The sequence below is a fragment of the Ostrinia nubilalis genome, chromosome 18 (genome assembly GCF_963855985.1).
Source record: "Ostrinia nubilalis chromosome 18, ilOstNubi1.1, whole genome shotgun sequence".
Classification (NCBI taxonomy): Eukaryota; Metazoa; Arthropoda; class Insecta; order Lepidoptera; family Crambidae; genus Ostrinia; species Ostrinia nubilalis.
The window spans coordinates 11648311-11671076 of NC_087105.1; the positions used below are offsets into that span (position 1 = coordinate 11648311).

The window sequence follows — 22766 nt, forward strand, 5'->3', positions numbered from 1 at the left end:
TGGAACTTACAGCAAATAGTTTAGCTTTGCGAACTTTGATTGTGATGTGATTATTGTATAAATAGAGAGAATAGTTTTTTTTTCTTGAAATAATTATCACGTAAAGATGTGACGGATGTTTAGTATCACTGAAATTATTGATTTAAGCTTAAAAGCACACAATATTTAAGCTTATTCACAGTTTAATTACTTCAATAAGGTTTATTAAATATGTTGGGACTACACATTAAACAGAGAACGGGCAGCAGCGATCTCTGATAAACATCAATCTTTTAAACTGCGATTGCGTGAGCGTGGATTATGGCAAAACCCTCCTCTAAAGTGGAGGAGGCTCATAGTCCAGCAGTGGGCTGTAGAGGGCTGTTGATGATGATGATGAAATATGTTGGACTGTATGATGAAATAGACGATTGTTATGAAGATTCATAAACGGTACAAGCATTTTGTAACACGTAATGTTTACAATTCAATTCTGATGGGTGAGTAATAATATTAAGAACTAGCGGCCGCCCGCGGCTTCGTTCCCGTTTTACCCTCTTAGGGGTGGAGTTTCCTAAATCCGTTCTTAGTGAGCACCTGCGTTCTAAAAGGAACCCCAAGCAAAATTTGAGACTCCTAGCACTTGTAGTTTCTGAGATTTTGTGATGAGTGTGTGAGTCAGTCAGCCAATCAGTGACTTTTTGCTTTATAAATATAGATTAAATAAAATACCTAGTCTACTAACAATGTTTAGCTTTACAGAATATAGCCGATGAATCTCAGTCTAGACACCGTTATAATAATATTATTATTCTCGCGTTCTTATTTATTTGAACCAACTTACTGTTGTAAGTTTCGCCAAGGTTTATTTATAAAGACTTAGATTTAGTTATATTTTAGAGACAAATGCGCCTGAATATTCTTAAAGCAGTAAACTAATAATTTCGGTTGTATGGAAGAATTTTGTCTATGAGGTTTCCACAAATGGATCCCATTTGGAAATTATTATAAAGGTACCATGCTTATAGCTCGGTTGGTAGCGGCCTGGGTCCAGCGCTTTCACACACAATTCTTTCATGGTAACATGGAAAGCATTGGGGGAGGCCTATGTTCAACTGTGGACGTCCTATGGCTGAGATGATGATGATGATGATGCTGATGCTTATAAAATGTCATACACACACACATGTCAAGTAGCAATAGTGGCATGTTTTCGTGCTAGTAATGAGCATGTATTTCTATACTTTTAGATATAACTTATGATACTGACAAAGCTGCAAAGGTGACTGAGTTTCTTCCGCCACTTCTTCTCAGTACCAGCCCATATGTTGTCCCGATGTGGTGGTAGGGCAAGCTATGTTTGGGACTTGTATAAGTGCCCTAGAAAGGGCCTAATGTGCTGAATAAACTATTTGAATTTGAATTTGAATTTGAATGAGAACGAACATTATAATTATTATTGTATCTATCTATGTCTATCCATTGTCAATATTATGATAATTTAAACACTTTATCAAAACCGTCACATTTATGACTAAAATTGATATATTGACAAGATTTATATCTTACCGTAACTTTGTAAGAGTTGTTTAAGTCGAAGTTCTCGTAAAATAATAAGTCACCATCTACGGCAGGACGTCCTCAGATTAGTGTTGCCAGTTAATCAATATTTCTATCGGAAATATCGATAAACCATTCGAAGGTCTATAAATTATTTAGAATGTCGATAGTGTTATAAAAGCTATCAATAAATGTACCAAAATTCAATTTAAAGTATTGTTGTAAAATATTTGGTAATTTCAACGAGATCGAACGTAATATTAATGAATTGCTATAACTACGAGTAATATGTGGTTAGATAGTGTTTATGTTGATGCTATTGCCCTTAGACTTTAGACAGTACCTGGACCATTTTGTCTCGTTCTCTCGTTTGTATACAGACGGACAGATAACAGACATTAAATTAAAATAGTGCTAGGAAGTTCTTTTGTGAATAAGTATTTTTAAGCGAAGCTGTCACTAGGTAATAATCATATAGTTTTATTTTCTGCTGGAAGGCTTTTAAAAAGCTCTTTCAACCTCTACTACCACCACTTTGGGACATCATATCGGGTGGTGCTGTGAAAATTGCTAGTAGTGACTACTGATTAATTGATTTATCGATGTACCCACATCACTACCTGAGATAGCGGAGATGGCGTCAAGATATCTCCGCCGCTCGAATCACAAAGAGAGTATAAATCGGTACAAAAGTAATTCAACTTTGTCAATCGCACGATAAATCTACAACTCGAAGCGACATAACAAACTTTTGCTTAACAAATGCCAAATAAAACAAAGGATAGTGGAGCCATCAAATGGTAGTGTGGGAAAAGTTGGAGAAAACATGTCTATACTCGTAGTCTATAGGATCCTATAACCGGATTCAGTCTATGGTGAATATAAAGGAGAAGTATTTTTTGCTGTAGCGTGTGTCTTGTCTCAAGGCATGTGATAAAATAACTCGTTTTAATACATTTGACATCTGACAATAATTTACTACCGTATTCTCAAACTATACTTGCTTAAGTGAACCAGCAACGCTATGCGAAGTCGAACGTACAGCGTTGATTAGAGCTCTCTAATTGGTTCGCACTCACTCAATAGGTCTTTGAATAGGTTTTTGGGATCCTGTGCGTTCACGCGCACTGTTAGGCCTCGTAGTAATGTTTGTGAGGGTGTTAGATAATTAACACAAGGAAATAATTATGATCCTAAATTAAATTAGATATCACACAATGACAAAAAGGTACAAAAAAAAGTGTATTGACAATGTCGCAATATCGATGCGATGCATCAAGCTTGGAGCTTTGTTCTGTAAACTCACCTTAAATCTAATATCGAAGGATGGTTTTGAAATCCAAGTCTACACTCTACATCGTGCAATCTCGCCGATCCGACGGAACAAAACTCTTAAAGGTAGATAAGGCGAGGGCATAAAGACTGCAATTTCTTGAACCCAGCGAAACTTGAGTCGCGATGCCGACTAGACTGTAAGTCGTAGCGATAAAATCTATTTTGCAATAACCGTAAAACGGAACACTGGAAGTGCATTCGTAGTAGTAATACATCTCAGAAAATGGCAGCATTCTTTTTGGAGGGGGGTTTAGTCGAATGTGCATTGCGGCGAGACGTACCTAAGGTTTTATTTTACAGATAGAAGATACCCTTTTGTACAGTCAGTGCATCAGTCAAACATTTTGGGGCAAAATGACATTTATTGCAATTACACAGTGTTCAGATTTATGTGACTTTTGTACACTGATGTATAGTTAGTTACAGCTGAGAGCAATTATTTGAAACTGCACTAGACGATCTTATCTTTTAGACAACGTTTTGATTGTTCAATTTGTTGAATGTAGTTAATCATCCAGTTCAGTCTGCACATATTTGATGTACTTGAATTTGGTTATTCTTACTCCTGACTGATTTTGTTCATAAAATAAAATTCATAAAATTCATTTATTTTTGCAAATAGGCTTTAAAAAAGCGCTTTTACAAGTCCCAATATTAACCCTACCACTGCTTCGGGACAATAAATGGGCGGCGTTTCTTCTCAGCACTTGCCATATGTTTGTCTCGAAGCGCTGGTAGGGCCCAAAAGATAAGGAGACATGTAACGTGCCCCATAAGGGCTACCTTTTTTTTTAACTATATTTTGACGTTCATAAGTGCTACTTGTAGTTTGTGGTCTAAACTGAATAAATATTTTTGATTTTGATTTTGATCCCTTAGACACCCTGCAGACTTCAGACTTTTAGTCGGCCCATAATTTGGTTGGCTTCCAGTTTGTAGGTACCGTTGAAGAATACCGATACCAAATCCGTGTAATGTGCGCACTTCCATACATATTCATACTGATTAACAGCCCTTTTAGCAGCCATATTACCAAACTATCGGCCGACTAAAACTCTGTAGTCTACGGGATGTCTAGAGTAGGCGCACACCGTTGATTTTTCGTCGGCCGATAGTTTAGTCGGGCAGTTGATCAGTATGGGCATGTATGGGAGTGCGCACACTACGCCGATTCGATTTGGCCGATTCTTCATACAATTTAAAATCGGTCACAACTATCGGCCAACTAAAAATCAACGGTGTGCGCCTACTCTTAAAGTTGATTTGATGTATTGTATTTGAAAACGGTTTTTATTTACGGCGTTCAAATACCCGTCAATAATTCTTATTTTGAAATATCCAATCAGAACGGTTAATGAAACTGGCAATTACCTGTTAACGAAGCAATTAACGCAAAACCTCTTTGGTGTAATTGGTCGGACTGATGTTGAAGTACAATGAGAAATCCATTTCCTTCAAATAAAACTAATGGACAAATTGTATGAAAAAGTGATTTTGAGATTTCCACCTTATAAATATTTCTGTCCTGTTTTTAGACAATAATGTCAGACAATAGGTACTCGTATTTTCACTAAAGCCTATAGCGACTCTTTACGTACGATAATATTTAGGTTGACAGCTACAGCTGCTTCAGATTTTTTTTATGTGATAGGTGGCAGACGAACAGACATTATTATTATTGTTATTTTGAACAAAAACGTTTATAAAATTAATACATATTTTTAACCGCAATGTCTTCTCCGGTTTTTAGTTAGGTTAGTGGTATAGTTCGTTTTTTTGATAAAGATAATTCATAATTATTACTAGACTTTTCCTGCGATTTTGCTCTTGAAGAAGGAGTTATTTGTCCCATAATAGTAAGTACGGAAGTATGGATGAATATGGATGTATTATGTTATTTATTTCGAAAGATACGTGATAGTGAGTTTCCATAGTCCGCAATCTCTAGTCGCAAGTTGTTGGGCGCCCGTGATACTCCCCGCCCAATGAGACGGCTGGGCGGGCGGCTGTCGCGAACTTTCTTAATGTTTTCCAACTAATACAACAATAGGTATATATTATACTTTGATTAGTAGGTATTGTTAAGGAGTACAGGGATTACTTATTCGCATTTATTCATTCCTTTGGTTCCTGTGATTTTGGAAACAACAATTGGGAAGGAGAGTGTAGTTAAATGGATTAATGGTAGTTATAACAAAGTAAATTAGTTAATTGGTCAAAAGTTATAACATGATTTATCTCCGTTTTATCACCAACTAATGTACATTTTGGTAGCGATAAATAGCAATGAGTTTCATAAACGCGTCTCTACATTTGATGTCGAAAAACAATTACCTAAATATTTATTTAGCCAAGCGGTTGTTTCCGTTCTGACAAAATATTGGCAAATATGATATTATTTTTATATAAAACGGAGTTAGAGTATAAGTCTTAGGGAATAACATTCGGAATCCGTTATTTCTCATTGATACAAGAATCCTCTTGTATTTTTGCTTCGCGTTCGTTACGTGTCGAGGGCTCTTGAAGGCTCTAGGGTTGCCTCTTAGTCCTTTGGGAGAGTTTAATTTGTTATCTTAAGAAATACGATGGAAATAAGACGATTCTATGATTTATGAACTTTTTCTCCTTACATGCTTGAAAAAATAAGGAAAATAATACAGGGTGAATTAGGGTAATCATTTTTATATTCGATATTTTTCACACTGGTCATGCAATAAAAACTGTCATTCGTATTACAGTTCGTCTTTGATGTAGGTACATGACTTGTTCTCGTGATCATATTAATTTAGAGCAGTGGTTCTTAACCGGTGGTCCGCGGACCACTGCAGGTGGTCCCTGGAAGCATTCCAAGTGGTCCTCGAAGAGCACTTGCACGCCTTGGTCAAAACCGCTTTTAACTGATTTTTGCAGTCAAACTGGTTTACTTTTGACCGATTATGATTATGAAGTGGTCCCTGACAAGACAGAAATTTGGTAAAATAGTCCCTCATGACCTAAAGGTTAAGAACCACTGATTTAGAGTGTTCTTTCATGAAAATAAGGAGAAAGGTTATATTTCTTTATGTTTTTGTAGTCGAGGCATTATTTAGTATACAGTATAGTCAGTCTATTGAAGACTGACAATATCCAATGATAATATTTTTCAATAAGCCCTTTTATAAAACAACTACATATCTGGCATACTGGCGTAGTGACATTTTAGTCCTATCTGCCTATTGTCCCTTCAACTCTGAACTGTCTATTACCCAACACATATTTAAAAGCATTGGCATTAGTTTTATTTCTCACAGCCCTACAGTCGGCCATTGTGCGCCACCAGCGACATCTGGCGAGCGCCACTCAACACGTCGGGTCTTATTGTATGGACACGCGCCAAACTGGAGAGCACACTACATAGCTTTGCCTGTGACTTTGGGCTTGCAGCCTCGTTGTCATGAATCTTTAACTTTGTTCTATTCATGTCAAAATCGTAGCTTTCCAGCAAAATGTAAACAACTCAAAAGTAGTTACATATTTAATTTTTAGCCCTTCTTTCTCTACATCAGAAGGCTGAACTGTCCATTTTCTTTACTAAGTGGCTACTATTTGTGAGCCAATTTCATCCCAAGTAAGTAATGTCTGCATACTTAGTCTTTGGAAATAAAATACTTAAAAATGAATAGATCGATCATAAGAGTTGCGACAAACAAACGCTTGATGCACGCTATACTGCGTTTTACGCACGTTTGATAGAGGGGTCAAGGAAAGTTCTTCATTATCATAAAATATCAGAGTAGAAAGAAACCCAATTTTTTAACAATATTATTGATTTTTTGTAGAAAAACCTAATACGGAACACCATACTTCACTGCATTAGTCATATTATAAGAAGAGAAAAGTAATAACAAAAAAGACCTCCTTCCTCTATACCTAGTGTGTAGGGTTTCTGATTTCTCGACTTATTTTTTTTCTCGAGTTTCGGGAATTCTCGAGGCCAAAGTCTCGAGTTTTCTCGGGTCTCGAGTCTTTTAATTAAAACTGTTGAAATCGGTTGAAATTTAATAAAAACACGGGTTTTCATTATTGTTATAATGTGTCTGGGTTATAATCAATAATACTGTAAAGTTTCAACAAAATCCGTTCAGTAGTTTTTGCGTGAAAGAGTAACAAACATCCAGACATCCACACAAACTTTCGCATTTATAATATTAGTAGGATAATTATAACTTAGTAATTAACTAAAGGAACAAAAGTCATAAAGTCGCGTGTACTTTAAGGATAAATAACCATACATATTATCTGGAGCTCCAATTGAATCACTTGTTTTCGAAAGAACACAAGTCCAAATTAATAGAAAAATTACGATAATAAACCTACATCTACAAACAAAAAAAAACTTTTAAATAAAATTTTAAACTTAAAGATAACGACTTGAATAAACGTATTTACGAGTACCTGAACTAACAGATAGTTAACAAAAAAATTTCAGTCTTTAAATCAGTCAGTTATACAAACATAATAAAATATAGCATTACTCGTAGGTGAACATTATTAGTTTCGGTTAAGATCATTACTTGCAAATCAAATTAGTTAAAAAAAGGAAAGACTAGGTCAGTCTAAACGCAACGTTAACCTATTAAATAATTAAAAACTTACTTTTGTCTAAGAAAATAGGCTTTCAAGAATATTAAAGCTTCAAAATCGAAACTCGAGAATTCTCGAGCTCCGGTAATTTTTTTCTCGTCTCGAATGAAGCCAAATTTCTCGAGTTTTCTCGAGTTCGAGAAAGCTCGAGCAGAAACCCTACTAGTGTGTCAATAGAGTAAGAAAGGTATAGACATCGATAACTTTCGTCGCTTCAAAATCGAAATCAAAATCAAAATTATCTTTATTTGTTTAGACTAATTAAATTAGTTCTTGCAAATCGTCAAATGCTCTTAAGGAGCCTATACATGTCTCATTCTTTTTTTGCCCTACCAGCGCTTCGAGACAAACATTTGGCAAGTGCTGAGAAGAAGCGCCGCAACAAACTCAGTCACCACTGTCTGCCGGTTTAAAAATATAAAAAAATATAAAAAAGTAGGAAGTTACATACATTCAGAAGCAAGTTACTTACCACGCGCTCCCGTTGATAGAAGGTGGCCTTTAAGACGCCCATCTAGCACGAGACCGCGTGGCAGTTTTGAATATATTTCTTTAGTGCCGTGCTAATTTCTAGGTTAATTGTTGCATTTTGATACATATATTTTATGTCAGGTATATCTTTCCTTGACCAGTCCCCGAAGGCAGCGCCTGTTCACAGACATGACGTGTGAACCAGCCATCGCTTCACTCGACCATATTATAGGGAATGTAACGACCCGCCTCACATGCCACTACCCCAGAGACATTTTAGTGAGCATGACAAGTCTAAGATATCCTTCTGGCTAAGTGCCAGATATAAAACTATTTAGGAGACAAGGCAAGAAAACTCTAGAGAGAAAAGCAAGGCACCATAACAAAACCGTGTGGTAGTTTTAAATAAATTGTATATACTTATATTTAGTGCCGTGCCACTGTCTAAGTTGATTGTTAATTGTTATGTTAAAAAATTTAAGGTAGGTATATCTTGTCTTGACCAGTCCCCGAAGGCAGCGCCTGTTCACAGACATGACGTGTGAACCAGCCATCGCTTCACTCGACCATATTGTAGGGAATGAAGCGACCCGCCTCACACGCCCTCCCACTTCCTACATCCCTACGCCCCAAGTTGACATGTATACCGGCATGCCCTCGCGTAAATCAATCCGCTCTTTGCCATTGTCCCAGCATTGAAAGCGAACCACTCAATTATCGATAAAAGCATCCATCAGGATCATAACGTATCACACTACTTACTGTACACAGGGGGTGGGGCTTTGTTAGTTGGCTGGCTCTGGCTTAATAGTTTAGCGTCTGAAATACAGCTTAGGTACTATACAAACGATGCTTGCTTAAGTGCAGCAGCAACTTTATGCGAAGTCGAACGCACAGCGTTGAGAGACATCAATTGCATACATCGTGTATTCATGTGACTATACATACGAGTATACATTTACGAATATATATGAGAAACGGGATATGTATAAAAAAAACGTATACTTAGATCGATTGCCAATTTAACGCAGAATATAAATCGGTTTTACTACCGACGGAATCCGAGCTGGGTTCTTATCGTTCATCCGACTGGCCACTTGCAGAAGGAATAAAAGATTTTATTAACGACGTAAAACGGCTTTAAAAATGTAATTTGGGTGATATAATGGGCGGGCTGACAAGACATGGACACGCGGTATCATCTATTCTAATATTTTACTCCTTTTCGTATCTCTCTCTTGTTTTATTTTACTTTACATAATAATGTAATGGAGATGTAAAACTGTTTTCAGCGCATCATACTATTATTAATTTTGATTTTAAATTAATGGCTTAACGGATTTGCATTTTGTGTACATCCTAAAGATGAAATCCCAGTATATCTTATGATGAGACATACAAGTACACCAGGAAGTTGGTAAAATTATTTGTGTTTAAAGTTTTTCGGTGACCCGTTCTGGTCCATCGGTAAAAGGTGTTGTAATTGAAGGGATCATCGATGAAAAGTGTTTTCGGTGGAGTAATTATATCGGGGATGGATTTATTCGTGGAACCAACCGACGACTAGGGGTGATTTCGGCGAACCGTACATTGACTAAGGGTGATTCGCTATACCGTTCTGAGCTCACAGAACAAGAAACATGACCACTATCTGTGTTTTTCTCTTAATTTTTCTTCGAAAAATCCCAAGTCAGTCCGGCCGAATTTCCTTTATTTACTTTGCAAATAACAGGCCATTTTCACGGCTTAACATCAAAACGGAATGCCAGCGACAGTTGACACAGGCGTCTCGCCGTTATCTAGCTAGCCCATTTAAATTTTATTGCGTTCCAGGCTCTGTAATCACCAGCCAGCAGTCTAAGAAGTGGTCCACACAGGGGTGTAACCTCATTAAACTTAGGGTACACAGTGGCTACACGTTTTTTGGATTTAAATGCCCTATGCCCTACTATTGTCAGGGCAATGTCAATTCTGTTGGGTTTTAATTATACAGTATCAGAAGACGGCATTTACGATAGTTTAGTTAGTTATACCTTTTCATTACCAATATGACCCATGGAACTTTATAATGATACAGATTCAGATAGGTAGTGTAAGCTCTCGTGTATAAAAATGCTGTACGGAATAACCACACTTTATACTAATACCTTATGTAGTTGCAATAGTTACGACTTTGCGTTAAAATGTAATAGTCACAATGTGCTGACGTATTGTCGTAATAAACAATCGAATTAATTATATCGATTAATGGAGTAGAACAGTTGTAAGTCATGTAGCCCCCGCCTTAGAACCGAAGTGACGGTGCAGCCCAAGTTTTCCAATTACAATGTTTTCGCAGCGGCCCGTACCTGCGAACTATTCCGAATTGTTTTGTTGACTTTAGGGTATCGGGTACGGTCAACACAAATTTCGCGGGCGATAAAATTAATATCGTTTTATTAAGCGGGAATGCTAATTGTTATCGAACTCCCAGGAAAGTTTTAAGCACGGACTCGTAGTAAGTAAATATAGTTCGTTCGTTTCAGCCGAATGACGTCCACAGCTGGACAAAGGCCTCCCCCAAGGATTTCCACAAAGACCAGTCCTGCGCCGCCCGCATCCAGGCACCTCCCGCGACCTTCAACAGATCGTCAGTCCACCTAGTGGGAGGCCCGCCAATACTACGTCTTCCGGTTCGTGGTCGCCACTCGAGAACTTTTCTGCCCCAGGGGCCATCAGCTCTGCGAGATAGGTGGGGCCCCACCCACTGCCACTTGATTTTAACGATTCTGCGGGCTATGTCAGTCACTTTAGTTCTCTTGCGGTAAGTAAATATAGAGCAATACAAAAAAAGCTCCTATCTTAAATTTTATTATAACTATGGACTAAAAAAACTTTTCGCGTCACACCCTTTTTGTTTCCCTTATTCTGTTACTAAAATATCTACATTTACGATGTCCTAAGCCCATAAAATCCCTTGAAAATGGAGGAGCTGTGTGATTTGCACGCTGTGGGACCCCGCGGGGCACTAGCCACCTTTGCTACCATCTAGACATTAATGTAGGACGAAACAAAGGAACTTCGTTAAGTATTGTTTATGGTCAAGCGGAGATTGCACTGGGACAGCAAGAAAATGTAGAACAAAGGGGTTCGTAAACAAGAAATAAAATTTTTGGCCTTGATCCAACTATGCTAGACGGGTATAAAATGGTTGCGGACGATGCGAGCTCACTGAATTTTAGTTGGAAACTTAAATATAATCTATTGGCTTTATTATTTATAACATTAAGTTGGCTGAAGAAAACTAAAGCCTGAACGAATATTGCAATGAAGATCTTAATCTTAATTACAGACTTAAATGATCATTCATTTATAGAGTGTTCATCTCTTAAAAACAACTCTCAAATCTCGATACAAACTCAATCAAATCAAATTATGTGCTGTGATTAGTCTAATTATTGAAATTGACCCCATCAAAAACTTCAATAGGTACCTACTTGATTACTAATTTGTGTTTTGAGCTTCATTCTGTATTCTGTCTATGTCTAGGTCTCTGTCACTGAACCATTCACAAAATTCACTGCGCTCACTTCTACGAACGTTACAAACCGAAATACAAACACTTACCGTATCCTGATCCATTTCCAACTCGGGAAACCCACACGTACCATCGCTACCTGTTAGATTCCGAGTGAATAGGATCCGGCGTAGCCTCGGGGACCTCCCTCTGTATAAATTGCAGCGCCCGACAGCTCTGGTGCATACCGATACGTCAATCACACCGATTGAATACAAAACACCCTGAAAGGGTGCGGATATTGAGATTCTGAAGCTTGTGCAGTATTCTAAGAAAGATTTTAAAAGGAGCGGTTGTCTGACAATCGATTGAGTTTTATTCTTCTTCTTATTTTGTTTATGGCCAGGTCTTTACGGCTCACAGAGCGACCTCCCAAATCATCATCATCATTATTTCAGCTACAGGACGTCCACTGCTGAACAGTGAACATAGGCCTCCCGTAATGGCTTCCACATCGCACGGTTGGTAGCGGCGTGCATCCAGCGCCTTCCTGCTACCTTTATCAGGTCGTCGGTCCACCTTGTAGGTGGACGGCCCACGCTGCGTTTTCCGGTACCTCCCCAATGAATTCCGCCCAGACAATGGATTTGTCTCCTGCATTCTCTCTCTCAATGACTTTTATAACTTTATTCGCATTCAATAGGTATTTATTATGACTTATTTAATTTAATTGAGCCATGTAGAGTCGTTCTCTCACGTAAAAAGTTCCTTGCTATCATGCACGATTGAACATTTAAACGTTATTTATGTGCTACAATCTGTTAAACACATACCTAAAGTCAATTAAAGACAAAGAGAAACGAGAATTTATTCTATTTTTTGCTTGAACTTGTAGAACGCTATTCAACATTAAAATGTATCAAAATTCTTTAACTTCGTTGCAAAGTAAACAAGTTTAAAAGTAACATAATTTGCGGACAAAAAAGGTGCTATTTATAGGCGTAATTCCAAAGAGACATCTGGATCGTCCTCTATTAATCTTGAATATCCTCAGAAGCCTCCCTGAATTCGAAAGAGGAGCGGTAGAGAATCTCCTTAATTTTGTATGGTACGGCGCTGTGAAAGAAGATTCAATAAGCTTTCGGCTATTTAGGGAGTTTTATTTTTATGGGATCAAAAGTGCTAACTTTTTTGTTTAGAACACAGAAAACATGAACGCGATAGGCATATTGCGTGAAGTTGCGTGATGGTAAAATATAACACAATAAGCTTACAGAAAAACCAAAACGCTAAAACTATTAGTCTTAAAAAAGTCTTATACTTATTAGCAATAGATTCGTGTTCGATTGTGTGCTCTTGCGGTGCCTCTAGCAAATATTAGTTCTCTGCTACAGTCGTCGTAAATCACAGTATATTTTTGTTGAACATTAGCGCCTATAACACTAATCTCTCATTGTTTTTCTTATAGGCTAGTTAACAAAAAGATGTGAAAATTCATCCATATCTAGTAATTTGGCTATCTCAGTATTGAAAGAAAGAAAGCAAGAAAAAACATTTATTTGGTACCAAAAAATTAAACAATAAGTACAATCAACTTAAAAAGCAAAATACATTGTTCCAAATTGGTCTCTGCTCAGTATGAGGTCATAACGTACTGAAGGTATTCTGCAGAAACCATGAAAGAGGGGTGCGTGGCCCACAGCGAACGTTACAACTCACTACAAAATTTGACAAAATAGAAGAAAATAAGTAAGTGTGCATTAATTTGTGCTAGCTTGACATGATTACAAAACAAAAAGATACGAACAGTAATTAATTTATCCATGATTAAAATCGGTAATAACAATTTATTGAGTGTTGGCGACCCATATTTCAATTCAAATTGGTAGCGGCGACATTGTATGCACACATACTTTATAATTATGTAGGTTTATATTGAGATTACCGTCAGCGCCAGACCCTGCTCTGTGTTAATACGTGTTGTATTGATATTAATTGATCACAGCAGCCCTTAGTCCCGTATTCTAAATCGATCGAAACTCCAACCGAACTCAAGTACAGATTTTATCATGAGACTATTACATACCTACTTCTATTTTATTTTTAAGTATACAAGTAAGTACGTACTTACTTATCAATAGATAGATGTTCTATCTGAATTTATATGTTTTGGAGCAATTACAAGCTCATATCTATTTTTGAAGTACTTATGATCTTTCATCTTACAATATATATTGGAATATTCTTGAAGATTTCCTTAGAAATGAAAATGATAATGTTTCTACACTTGACTCAATTTGCGAAAGTGGAGAGAAGGAGCTCACTTGGTACTGTTATTCCTTTTACACAAATGAAACTCAATATTTCTGATCTCAAATTGGCGTACCTTACTACCTATCTACAAAAATATTTTCCTAGTAAGTTATTCAAGAAGACTTTTCAAAGTAATTTTCCGGGTGGATGGTAACAGATGGAAGCTTATGTTCTTGCAGTGCAGTATCGAGCAGAACGTGGCTCTTGGTGCGTTGACATAAGGTTGATTTTTCAACGTTGATGGGTGCTATGCGAAGGAGAAACGATAAATTAATGAGTCTTTTTAATTATTCTCCACCGCGTTTGCAATTTGGTGTAGACGTCATAAAGGTAATTAATCTCTTTGTACGTCTTATTAGATTAGCATACCTTCTAATTAGTAAGCATGCCTTATTGTGGAGGTGGAATTGCGTTGTGACCTGGCGTATACTTAGGTTCTTTATGATTGTGAAATTGTAAATGACAGTGCTCAGAGCGAATCACAGCCTAGACGGAGCCGCGGACCAATTTTAGAATAACTCGCGGCTCCGTTTCATTTGGCTCCGGAAAGTACCGTCGGGTTTAAGCAACTCCGCGCACTAGTCATCTAGCCAGCCAATCCTCATGTCCTGAAGCAGTGGTAGGGTTAATACTGGGACGTGTAAGTTCTTTTTAAAAGCCCACTTGCATAAATAAAAGAGCTTTATGACTTTTTATGAGTTTTTTATTCCGTGTATGAGAAACTCTTGGCTGTCTAGTGCGCGGGAGGCCTAAGTGTGCAGGCTCTTTTGGCGGGGTAGACCCCACATAATCCACTTCTTTCTTTGCAACTTCATGTATTTCCCGACGGAATTACCATCATGGTTTCTAGCAACACTAATCTCTCTCCATTCCCCAGGACGCATCTGGCAAGTACATGGCAACACAGAAGCACCTCGTGAAGGAGTGTCCAGAGATGTTGGCCATTGCCAACTGGACGGGGCAGGTGCCTCGCAGACCTGCGCTGCCGCCGGGCGCTCGCCTCTCGCAGCTGATGGCTCTAGGCTCGCGAAGGGACCCTGGACAGGTGGTCTGGATGCTGGCCAAATCTGATGCTGAGATGAAGTGAGTATTATACTCTTTCTTTTTATTTTATTATTTTTTCTATTTTTTATGAGCGGCCCAAGGCATCCGATTCGTAAAGCCAAGTTTCTTTTTTCTTTAAAGCTGACTAAGACAAATGATGAGACCTCTTTTTCTTTAGATCTTGTTTTCTTCATGAGCTAACGGCGTTTGATTCGGTTTCGTAGACTGTATAGAATCAGAAAAGAGTTTGACAGTCTTTTGCATTTTTTTTCTTTCATGATGCCTGATGTGATTTATAAAACTGTTTTTGGGTCGAAGAAGAATAGGGTCTGTTGAACAGGCAATCATCTTCTTTTTCTTTTTCTTCGTGAGCTGTCCAAGGCGTTTAATTTGATACGGACAAATATCTTCTTTTTCTTTTCTTTAAACGTTGCCTGAAGCGTCTGTTTTGATGCATTAGACCACTTTTGTATTGAAACAGAAAAGAGTATGTTTAATCTAGTCTGTTAGATATAAGCTTCATTACAAAACTGAATACTGCTCGTATGCGAAAGGGATCTATAAATTATGTATATCGCTAACTGGACAGGACACAAATGGGGTAATTAAGCGAGTAGCAACGCTAGTTAGAACTAATGTATGTCGACCTACATAGAAACACCTGGGTCTAACTTTGAATGTTTTTGATACACACAGAGCATAGGTACCTACAGTGTTGTCTAATTGTTATGTTCTAGAATTTTTGGCTTTAGATATAGGGATTTTAGCTTAGCACTAATCTAACCTGCTAGGGCTCACAAAACCGAAAATATCGGTTGCACCGGGTTTCACGCTATTTTTCAAAACCGGTATTCGAACATGGCAAAACCGGTAATCGGTTCCACTTTCACCGAAAAACGGTTTTGTGACCCCTAATTTTGGCGTATCGTTAAATATAAATCAAAACAATCTCTTTCACTTTTAATTTTAGCTTTCCTGGTGTATTTTTATTCCAAGTTTACTTTCAAAGTATCTAACTCGGAAGGGATGAACACTATTGAACACCTCCGTTATCTCAAAGATCAATACCAAGGATTTGCATAAATCTACTTTTGTCTTGGGTTTAATGACTTTGGAAATTCGGTCAGGTTTGTTAATAACACTTCGGATGAGTGGACTTGATAGATTATATTATATGAGTGAATATTAGATTGGCTCTATCGATTGTCTTGTGTAGGCTGTTAGGTAATTAAGTTTTCTTTGGAATGAAATGCAAAAACTGACAAGAAGTTTTAAGTAGTAAAATAAATATAAACAAATCTGTACTTGAAATACAGGAACTATTTTCCAGTGTAGTCATCATAGTACTACGTAGAGCTTATATTTATACAAGCTCTGCTAATTTATTGCTTGATATTGTTGGCAAAAATTAGTTTTTTAATACCAACACCACAAAAATAAGTAAATCCAATAATCACCACAGCAAACGAGTAAATCAAGTGGTAGAGCAAATATCAAAGTGATTCAAGATAAAAAAGTTTAGAATTAAGGTTCGATCGAAATACCGCACACATTCATTCTAAAGTAACTGAAAATACGTTCAACTTACAGGCTCCATAAAACGTAAACGGATGCATTCAATTCTGAACCTTACGTCAATGATGTAAACACATTTTTCTCGCTGCACGTTTAACGTAGAGCATTACACTTGAGTGGAAATAAATTACCTGTGTAAAGAGATATTTACTCTCCCCTGAACGGCTCGTTTCAACCAGGGATGTTATGGATATCCGTAACCGTAACCGAAACTTTCGCATATCCGAAATAAAAAAATATCCGAAACCGTAACCGTAACCGATTCAAAAGTTTTGGATAGTTTCGGATGTATGCAGTTTAAACTGTTTTTTGTATAGCATTATACATATGTAAAGACATAACAGCCTGATTTACATGTATAATGCCATCTAGTATCAAGTTTTATTTTTTTTATTACTTTTTATTCGATGTAAAGTGTGCGGCCAACCGTGTTGGACAACTATTGCAAATTGCATTCTAAAGCACAGATATCCGTAACTGTAACCGAAACTTTAGGACATCCGAAAAATAAAATATCCGTAACCGTAACCGAAACCGGTATAATATTATTCCTATATCCGTAACCGTATCCATAACCGAAACTACATTATCCGTAACATCCCTAGTTTAAACGTTCGAGCAGATAGGTACTTGTAAGACGTAGCTGCGTAGGCGCCATTGCTCAACGAAGAAATAAAGTAGGAATGTTGAGTAACAGATGTGCAGTGCTAGAGTGTGTCTAGCAAAGATAATAGACGTGCAGTGCTAGAGTTTGACTAAACCTTGGTCCGTGAGCATTGGACAAAATTCTACGTGCTCACGGACCAGGCTTTAGACAACAATGAAAAGTAACATCCGAAGGTAGTAAGGATGTCGAAACAAAAATATGGGAGGGTTAATATTTACCGTTACCGTTTTTGTTGCAAAATCCCGAAACAGTGATAATTTCGATGTAAAAAAGTAAATCAGAAACAATGAGAAACGCATGGTTTTAGTTCCCATTTGTTAACATTAGATTAATAGGTACAACCTACCTACAAATATTCGCTGGAAGTTTTGGTCCGTATACACCGATCGTAGTCACAAGCTGTAACTATTAAATTACAAAAATAATGCAACACAAAAAGTTAGAAGTAAAAAGAAACCACTAGCTTCATACGTTTCTGAGTTTTTTCATTAGTAAAAAATATGGCAGAAATCTTAATGCTTTTTGATGCTGCATGCGCTGTCGTTGTTAAGCGAATGAAATCACAGGCAGCTTCTAGTTTCAGTGGCAGGAAGCAGGATGCAGGCTGCATTTCCTAGGTTAAGTATCAGACTAGGTACTTAGGTGGCTTTTGCGCGAAGTTTGTATGGTTTAATACAAGGCTGCTCAACCTTTTGAAGAGTTGGACCAAACGATTGGATTCAGTCGTTAACGTGGGGCCACTTACATTTCCTATTTCAGTTATTCTCAGAACAAGTGCAATAAAACCTCAATTAATAAGATCAAACCATAGTTGCGCGGGCCACTTAAAATTCCTTCGCGGGTCACACTGTGACCTAGGGTTGAGCAGTCTAGGTTTAGAAAAATGGGTTAATTTAAACAGCAAAAAGAATAAAATAATTAAGCATAAATTCGTCTTTAGGAAACCTTCTGATTTCCTGACTACAGAAACTTATCTTTGACTTGCCTTTAATAACTTCTTACGCGCTCTTATCTTTACCTTTAATTTGGCCATAATTGAAATCGATATTTAAGTTACAATTTGATAGCAATAGATGGCTCTGTATGTACTTTAGTTCGCGGTTACATAGAGACGGTAAAGAGACGTCTGTAGCAACGGTTTAAAAATAAATAGATACTTTTATAACAACGTGAGCATCCATGCGAGAGATTGCGTGGGTAGTTTGCCAATGACATCTCCATTCCATGACAACTCCAGACAATGGCGTCTAATTGATTAATGAAAGAACAGCATTACAATTCGCTTTTTTAACTTTATACTAATAATTATAGTATGCTCCAATCGAATTTATTATACATTCGATTTACTATAAATTATTTATTAATAGCAACATAAATTAATATAAACTCGACTCCTGGATTCCGGTCTCTTCCAAAAACTCTCATCAAATCCCGTGATTGATATCTATTTCTTAAGTACATACATACCTAAAGTATTGTGATGTTTTTTTTATTGCGATATAGTAGTTTCTAGGAGACTAGCTGCATTTTCAGGCTGAATGTAGTTTTTGGGACAAAACAGCCTAACTCTGTCTCATTAACTACATTAAATTAAAAAAACAGGTGCTTACACGCGAAAACATACCAAACTGATGGACAAATATAATTTCATGATATAATATTAGTTTACTAGATAATTATGATGAAATGTACTGTAATTGATCGCATTGTCTTGTGGCCTCAACATTGTTTAACTTTGCAATCGAAGTAGGGCTTATATTGCCGTGGGCCACAGCTTCAGGTTATTGCATCAGTCAACGACAACTTAACTTACAATAAACAAAGTACTAACTGGTTAGCACTTAACAATTTCTTAATGTTTTGTTCTTCTTAGTTTCATATTTCTAATACTCAATAGTTTTTAATCTCAATAGATAGCTAGGTACACTTAACTTATTCCTTTTCGCTCAGTCGATATTTCATTTGCCAGTTAAATGACTTTAAAGACTTTAAACTCCAAAACCTTCACGTACCTATAGGGCGATACACGCGCCGCCGGCTATTTTTGCCGTTGATTGTTTTTCAGTGTTTACCATCACTCCATGGGCGCGACACGTGGTGCAATGACATGTAGAACGTGACTCAGTACGTTATAGACAATGGAACTTAGTATGTAGTAACTCAAGTGTTATTGATCGTGAAAAATTAAGGCGATATATTGTGCTTCGTGTCCACATCAAGACACCATGTGATTAAAAGGAAAGAAAATATAATCTTGTAAGACTGTAAGAGCAAGTGTTGCAAAAGGCGTTGTATTTTATTTTCAACGCGATTTATCTAGCGAAGACTAATATTATTTTTAGAAGATTCTATTGATATTTGAGAAGCTTTTATCAGAAGTAATTTCTAGTTTCAGACTCTAGACTCTATACACCATACTCATAAGAAAAAGCGAATGCCGAATGACTAACGTCTTATAGTACTTTTCTGGATGAGAACTTAGTCTGGTGGATATGATTCAACTATAGCATTTCGTATACCTAACCGTTTGTTGAAACTGTAAGTACCGTCAGCATGATCCGGGCGGACAAGAATGTGGCAATAAATAACTGCCTTATCCCGCAGCCGTTTGCCGCCTCCTCTACTGGGGTTGCCAGCACTTTCATTGAGACCGCCCCTTACTATCGGTGGCAGGTCTAGTTGAGAATCGAGATAATAAATATCTCACATCGATAGTCGCTACACTATTAAAGTCGCTTTTAGCCTTTGGAGGCTCCTGACGTCGTAGTTAGTGTAACTCGCTATAAACTGATAGGAATTAGAGAAACTCTGAGCGTGAAGTACGAGTGATATCATCATCATCATCATCATTTCAGCCACAGGACGTCCACTGCTGAACATAGGCCTCCCCCAATGACTTCCACATCGCACAGTTGGTAGCGGCCTGCATCCGAGTGAAATACCAGCTCGGAAATCTCAAGACGTAGGTACTCTTATTGGTGACCTCTGATGTAGTGATGTGGTGATACTTTTTTTCTTCCTCTATCTATTTATTACTATGAAGGTTGTAACAATTTGATTGCCATCATTTATTCGCTTTGCACTATTTGCTTCAGCTTCAACTATCTTAAAATATCGACTGATACCGTCGCGGGTTCAATGAAATTTTAATTTCCTCTAGGTCTTCACTGATTGTGGTTTTTACTGGTGGTTAAGCTTTGATAGATCCTATAGCTACCTAAGAGTCGAAATATCAGACTCTATATTAATGTAAGTATCTCTTCTATCAAAAACAACGATAGTCGATTGCTTCCAATGGTAGGGATAGAAACAGTAACGTAGCTCGACATGCGATTACGTGGATTTGGGAAGGGCCGGGAAAACAAAAATACAGCTATTGGTGGGTCGGGGGCGGGGCTGTTATCGCCGCTGAAACTGCGGCATTAATATTCACTATCCCACACATAGATATCAATTTAGATAGCGGTTCTCTTTAATGTTAATTTTTAAAAATAATAACAGCTTACGACTAAGAAACTAATCTAACTGAACATATTATTACCGCCTAGCAGTTGGGTTTTTCAGTACTTTACAGAATAATTAAATGAACAACGGCAATTGCTTACCATCAGGTGATCCGTATGCTCGTTTGCCTCCTATCACATAAAAAAAAAAAAAAAAAAAAAAAAAAAAGAACATTTCTCATGACCACATGTTCCGTAGGTGTACCAGTGTGTACTATTTAGGTATTAATATACTTACTTTCACCAAATCGTAAGCTACCTAATCCCTATTCTTATAAAAGTATGTAAATTTTATCTTAGTTTTATCTTGAAAATGTCCTGTCTCCATGACTATGTTTGTGCGAAACTTTACCCGTTGCTATGTGAAGTAAGACTAACATTTCACATTCCCGGCGCATGGCCGACAATATTAAGGGGATTTTGCGACAAACAAGAAAAATTGAGAGCTCATGGCTGTAGGAATTTATATTGCGCGCTCTGTGGTGCTCGCAAAATCAAATCAAAATAAAATTAAGTTGATGAATGATGCATCATTCGAATTTATTTGGTTACAATTTATGTATTTCTGCACACACGTCTTGCACGTTTTAGAGTATCTTGCAAATGGACGTCAACATAAGCTGAGCTTGATATACCTACAAACTTTTTGATATAGAATTCCGATACAAAATTAAACAAGAATAGGGCCTACCCTTAACCTTACCTATATAAACACACCAATCAATACGATACGATGCATAAACTTGTGGCGTCACTGGTTTGCTAATTTAATAACAGACTACTGATTTTTATGGATAAGTCTAATTTTAAATTAAATACTTAAAAATGAAGATCTCTTACAGAAGTTGTGTTTTCGAATGATTAATATGTGCTACTAATCAATTTCAGCACAGTCTATATCACAGGCGATGTGGTAGGATAATAAAGTGAAGAATTTGACAATTGCATAACGATGATTGATGAAGACCAGCATAAAAAAAGCTCTAACAAGTAGCTACATAAACAACAAGCTAATTTTTAATATACACCCTACATATCCCTTTTTCCTTTCCCACGCTCCTGAAAAATGGCATAACTTTCCGGACATAGGTAGAGAAGTCGCAAAAAATATATTAACTTTGCGTGAGCGATGGCTTCAGCTAAATTAATATTCCTCCAATTGACTAATTACGTCGCAACTTCGCGCCATTCGCGTCCTTATTGTGCCGAGTTAGGGGCCAGAACCGCTTCAAAGCAATTTTGATTAATTACTCGCGAATAATTTGTACGCGGGTCGGCCGTCAATGAGTTGATAATAAACAATATTAAGCCTCTATACGCTTTGAGATTAGAGTCATAATTGTAGAGAAATTACATAATTTAGAACTAAGGTTTTCAGGGATACCTACGTAGATTTTATGCGGAAAGCGAAAGGAAATGTTTTTTTTTAATCTGATTTATCGAATATGTTTTCATTTAACCGATAAAAGAGTTATCTACAATGAAGAATGTTCACTAATTTTGTTTTTTAGCTTTCTGTATTCTCTGTTAAAAATAAAAAATACGCGTGAAAGAATTATTTCGATACGTCAATTAGTTTCCAAGATTTGCGGGCGGCGGCCGGCCCGCCATTTTATGCGCGTGACGTCATATTATAGTGACTGGCTAAAATTTGTATGGGTGGAATCTTGCAAACTGAATTAAGACCCACTTCCGGACAACCGATTAAGCTGAAATTTCGCATAGACCGGTAATTTGGATGACAATGCAATATTATGATGACATGGAGCTGATCTGATGATGGAGCTGGAAGGTGGCCATAGGAACTCCATAATAAAACGACTTAACTCCATCGAGTTTGGGCTCGTTCGTTTTGTATTGACGAGTACTTCAATACTATATAGTAATTAGGGTCTGATGATGGAGCTGGAAGGTACTTCGCAATAAAATGACACAATCGCATCAAGTTTGGGTTTGGTTCAATTTTAATTTCTGTGATGGGTCTGGGTGTTAATATGTATAATATGTATGTATTTACAAAAAAAAGTGTATTTAAGTATGTTTATATCCGTTTTCTAGTGAGCGGACACTGTGAATGTACGTCACGCGCGGTCACGTGACCGTCGGCGGGCCTCGATATTTAAGCGAACTTTGAATGCCTATAAAATCATAACTACTTGGTATTTTTGAATGAAATAAAAGCAATGTATTTGTATATGTA

The 22766-nt window shown here is 37.2% G+C and overlaps 1 protein-coding gene across 1 annotated transcript in view; it reads left to right on the forward strand.

Moving 5' to 3' along the window:
* The window catches only part of LOC135080731 (uncharacterized), a 65145-nt gene that overhangs the window by 23654 nt on the left and 18725 nt on the right, over nucleotides 1-22766 (forward strand). The window contains exon 5 of the mRNA XM_063975443.1: nucleotides 14655-14860. Coding sequence (XP_063831513.1) covers nucleotides 14655-14860 — 206 coding nt within the window. The remainder of the gene's footprint in view (nucleotides 1-14654; nucleotides 14861-22766) is intronic.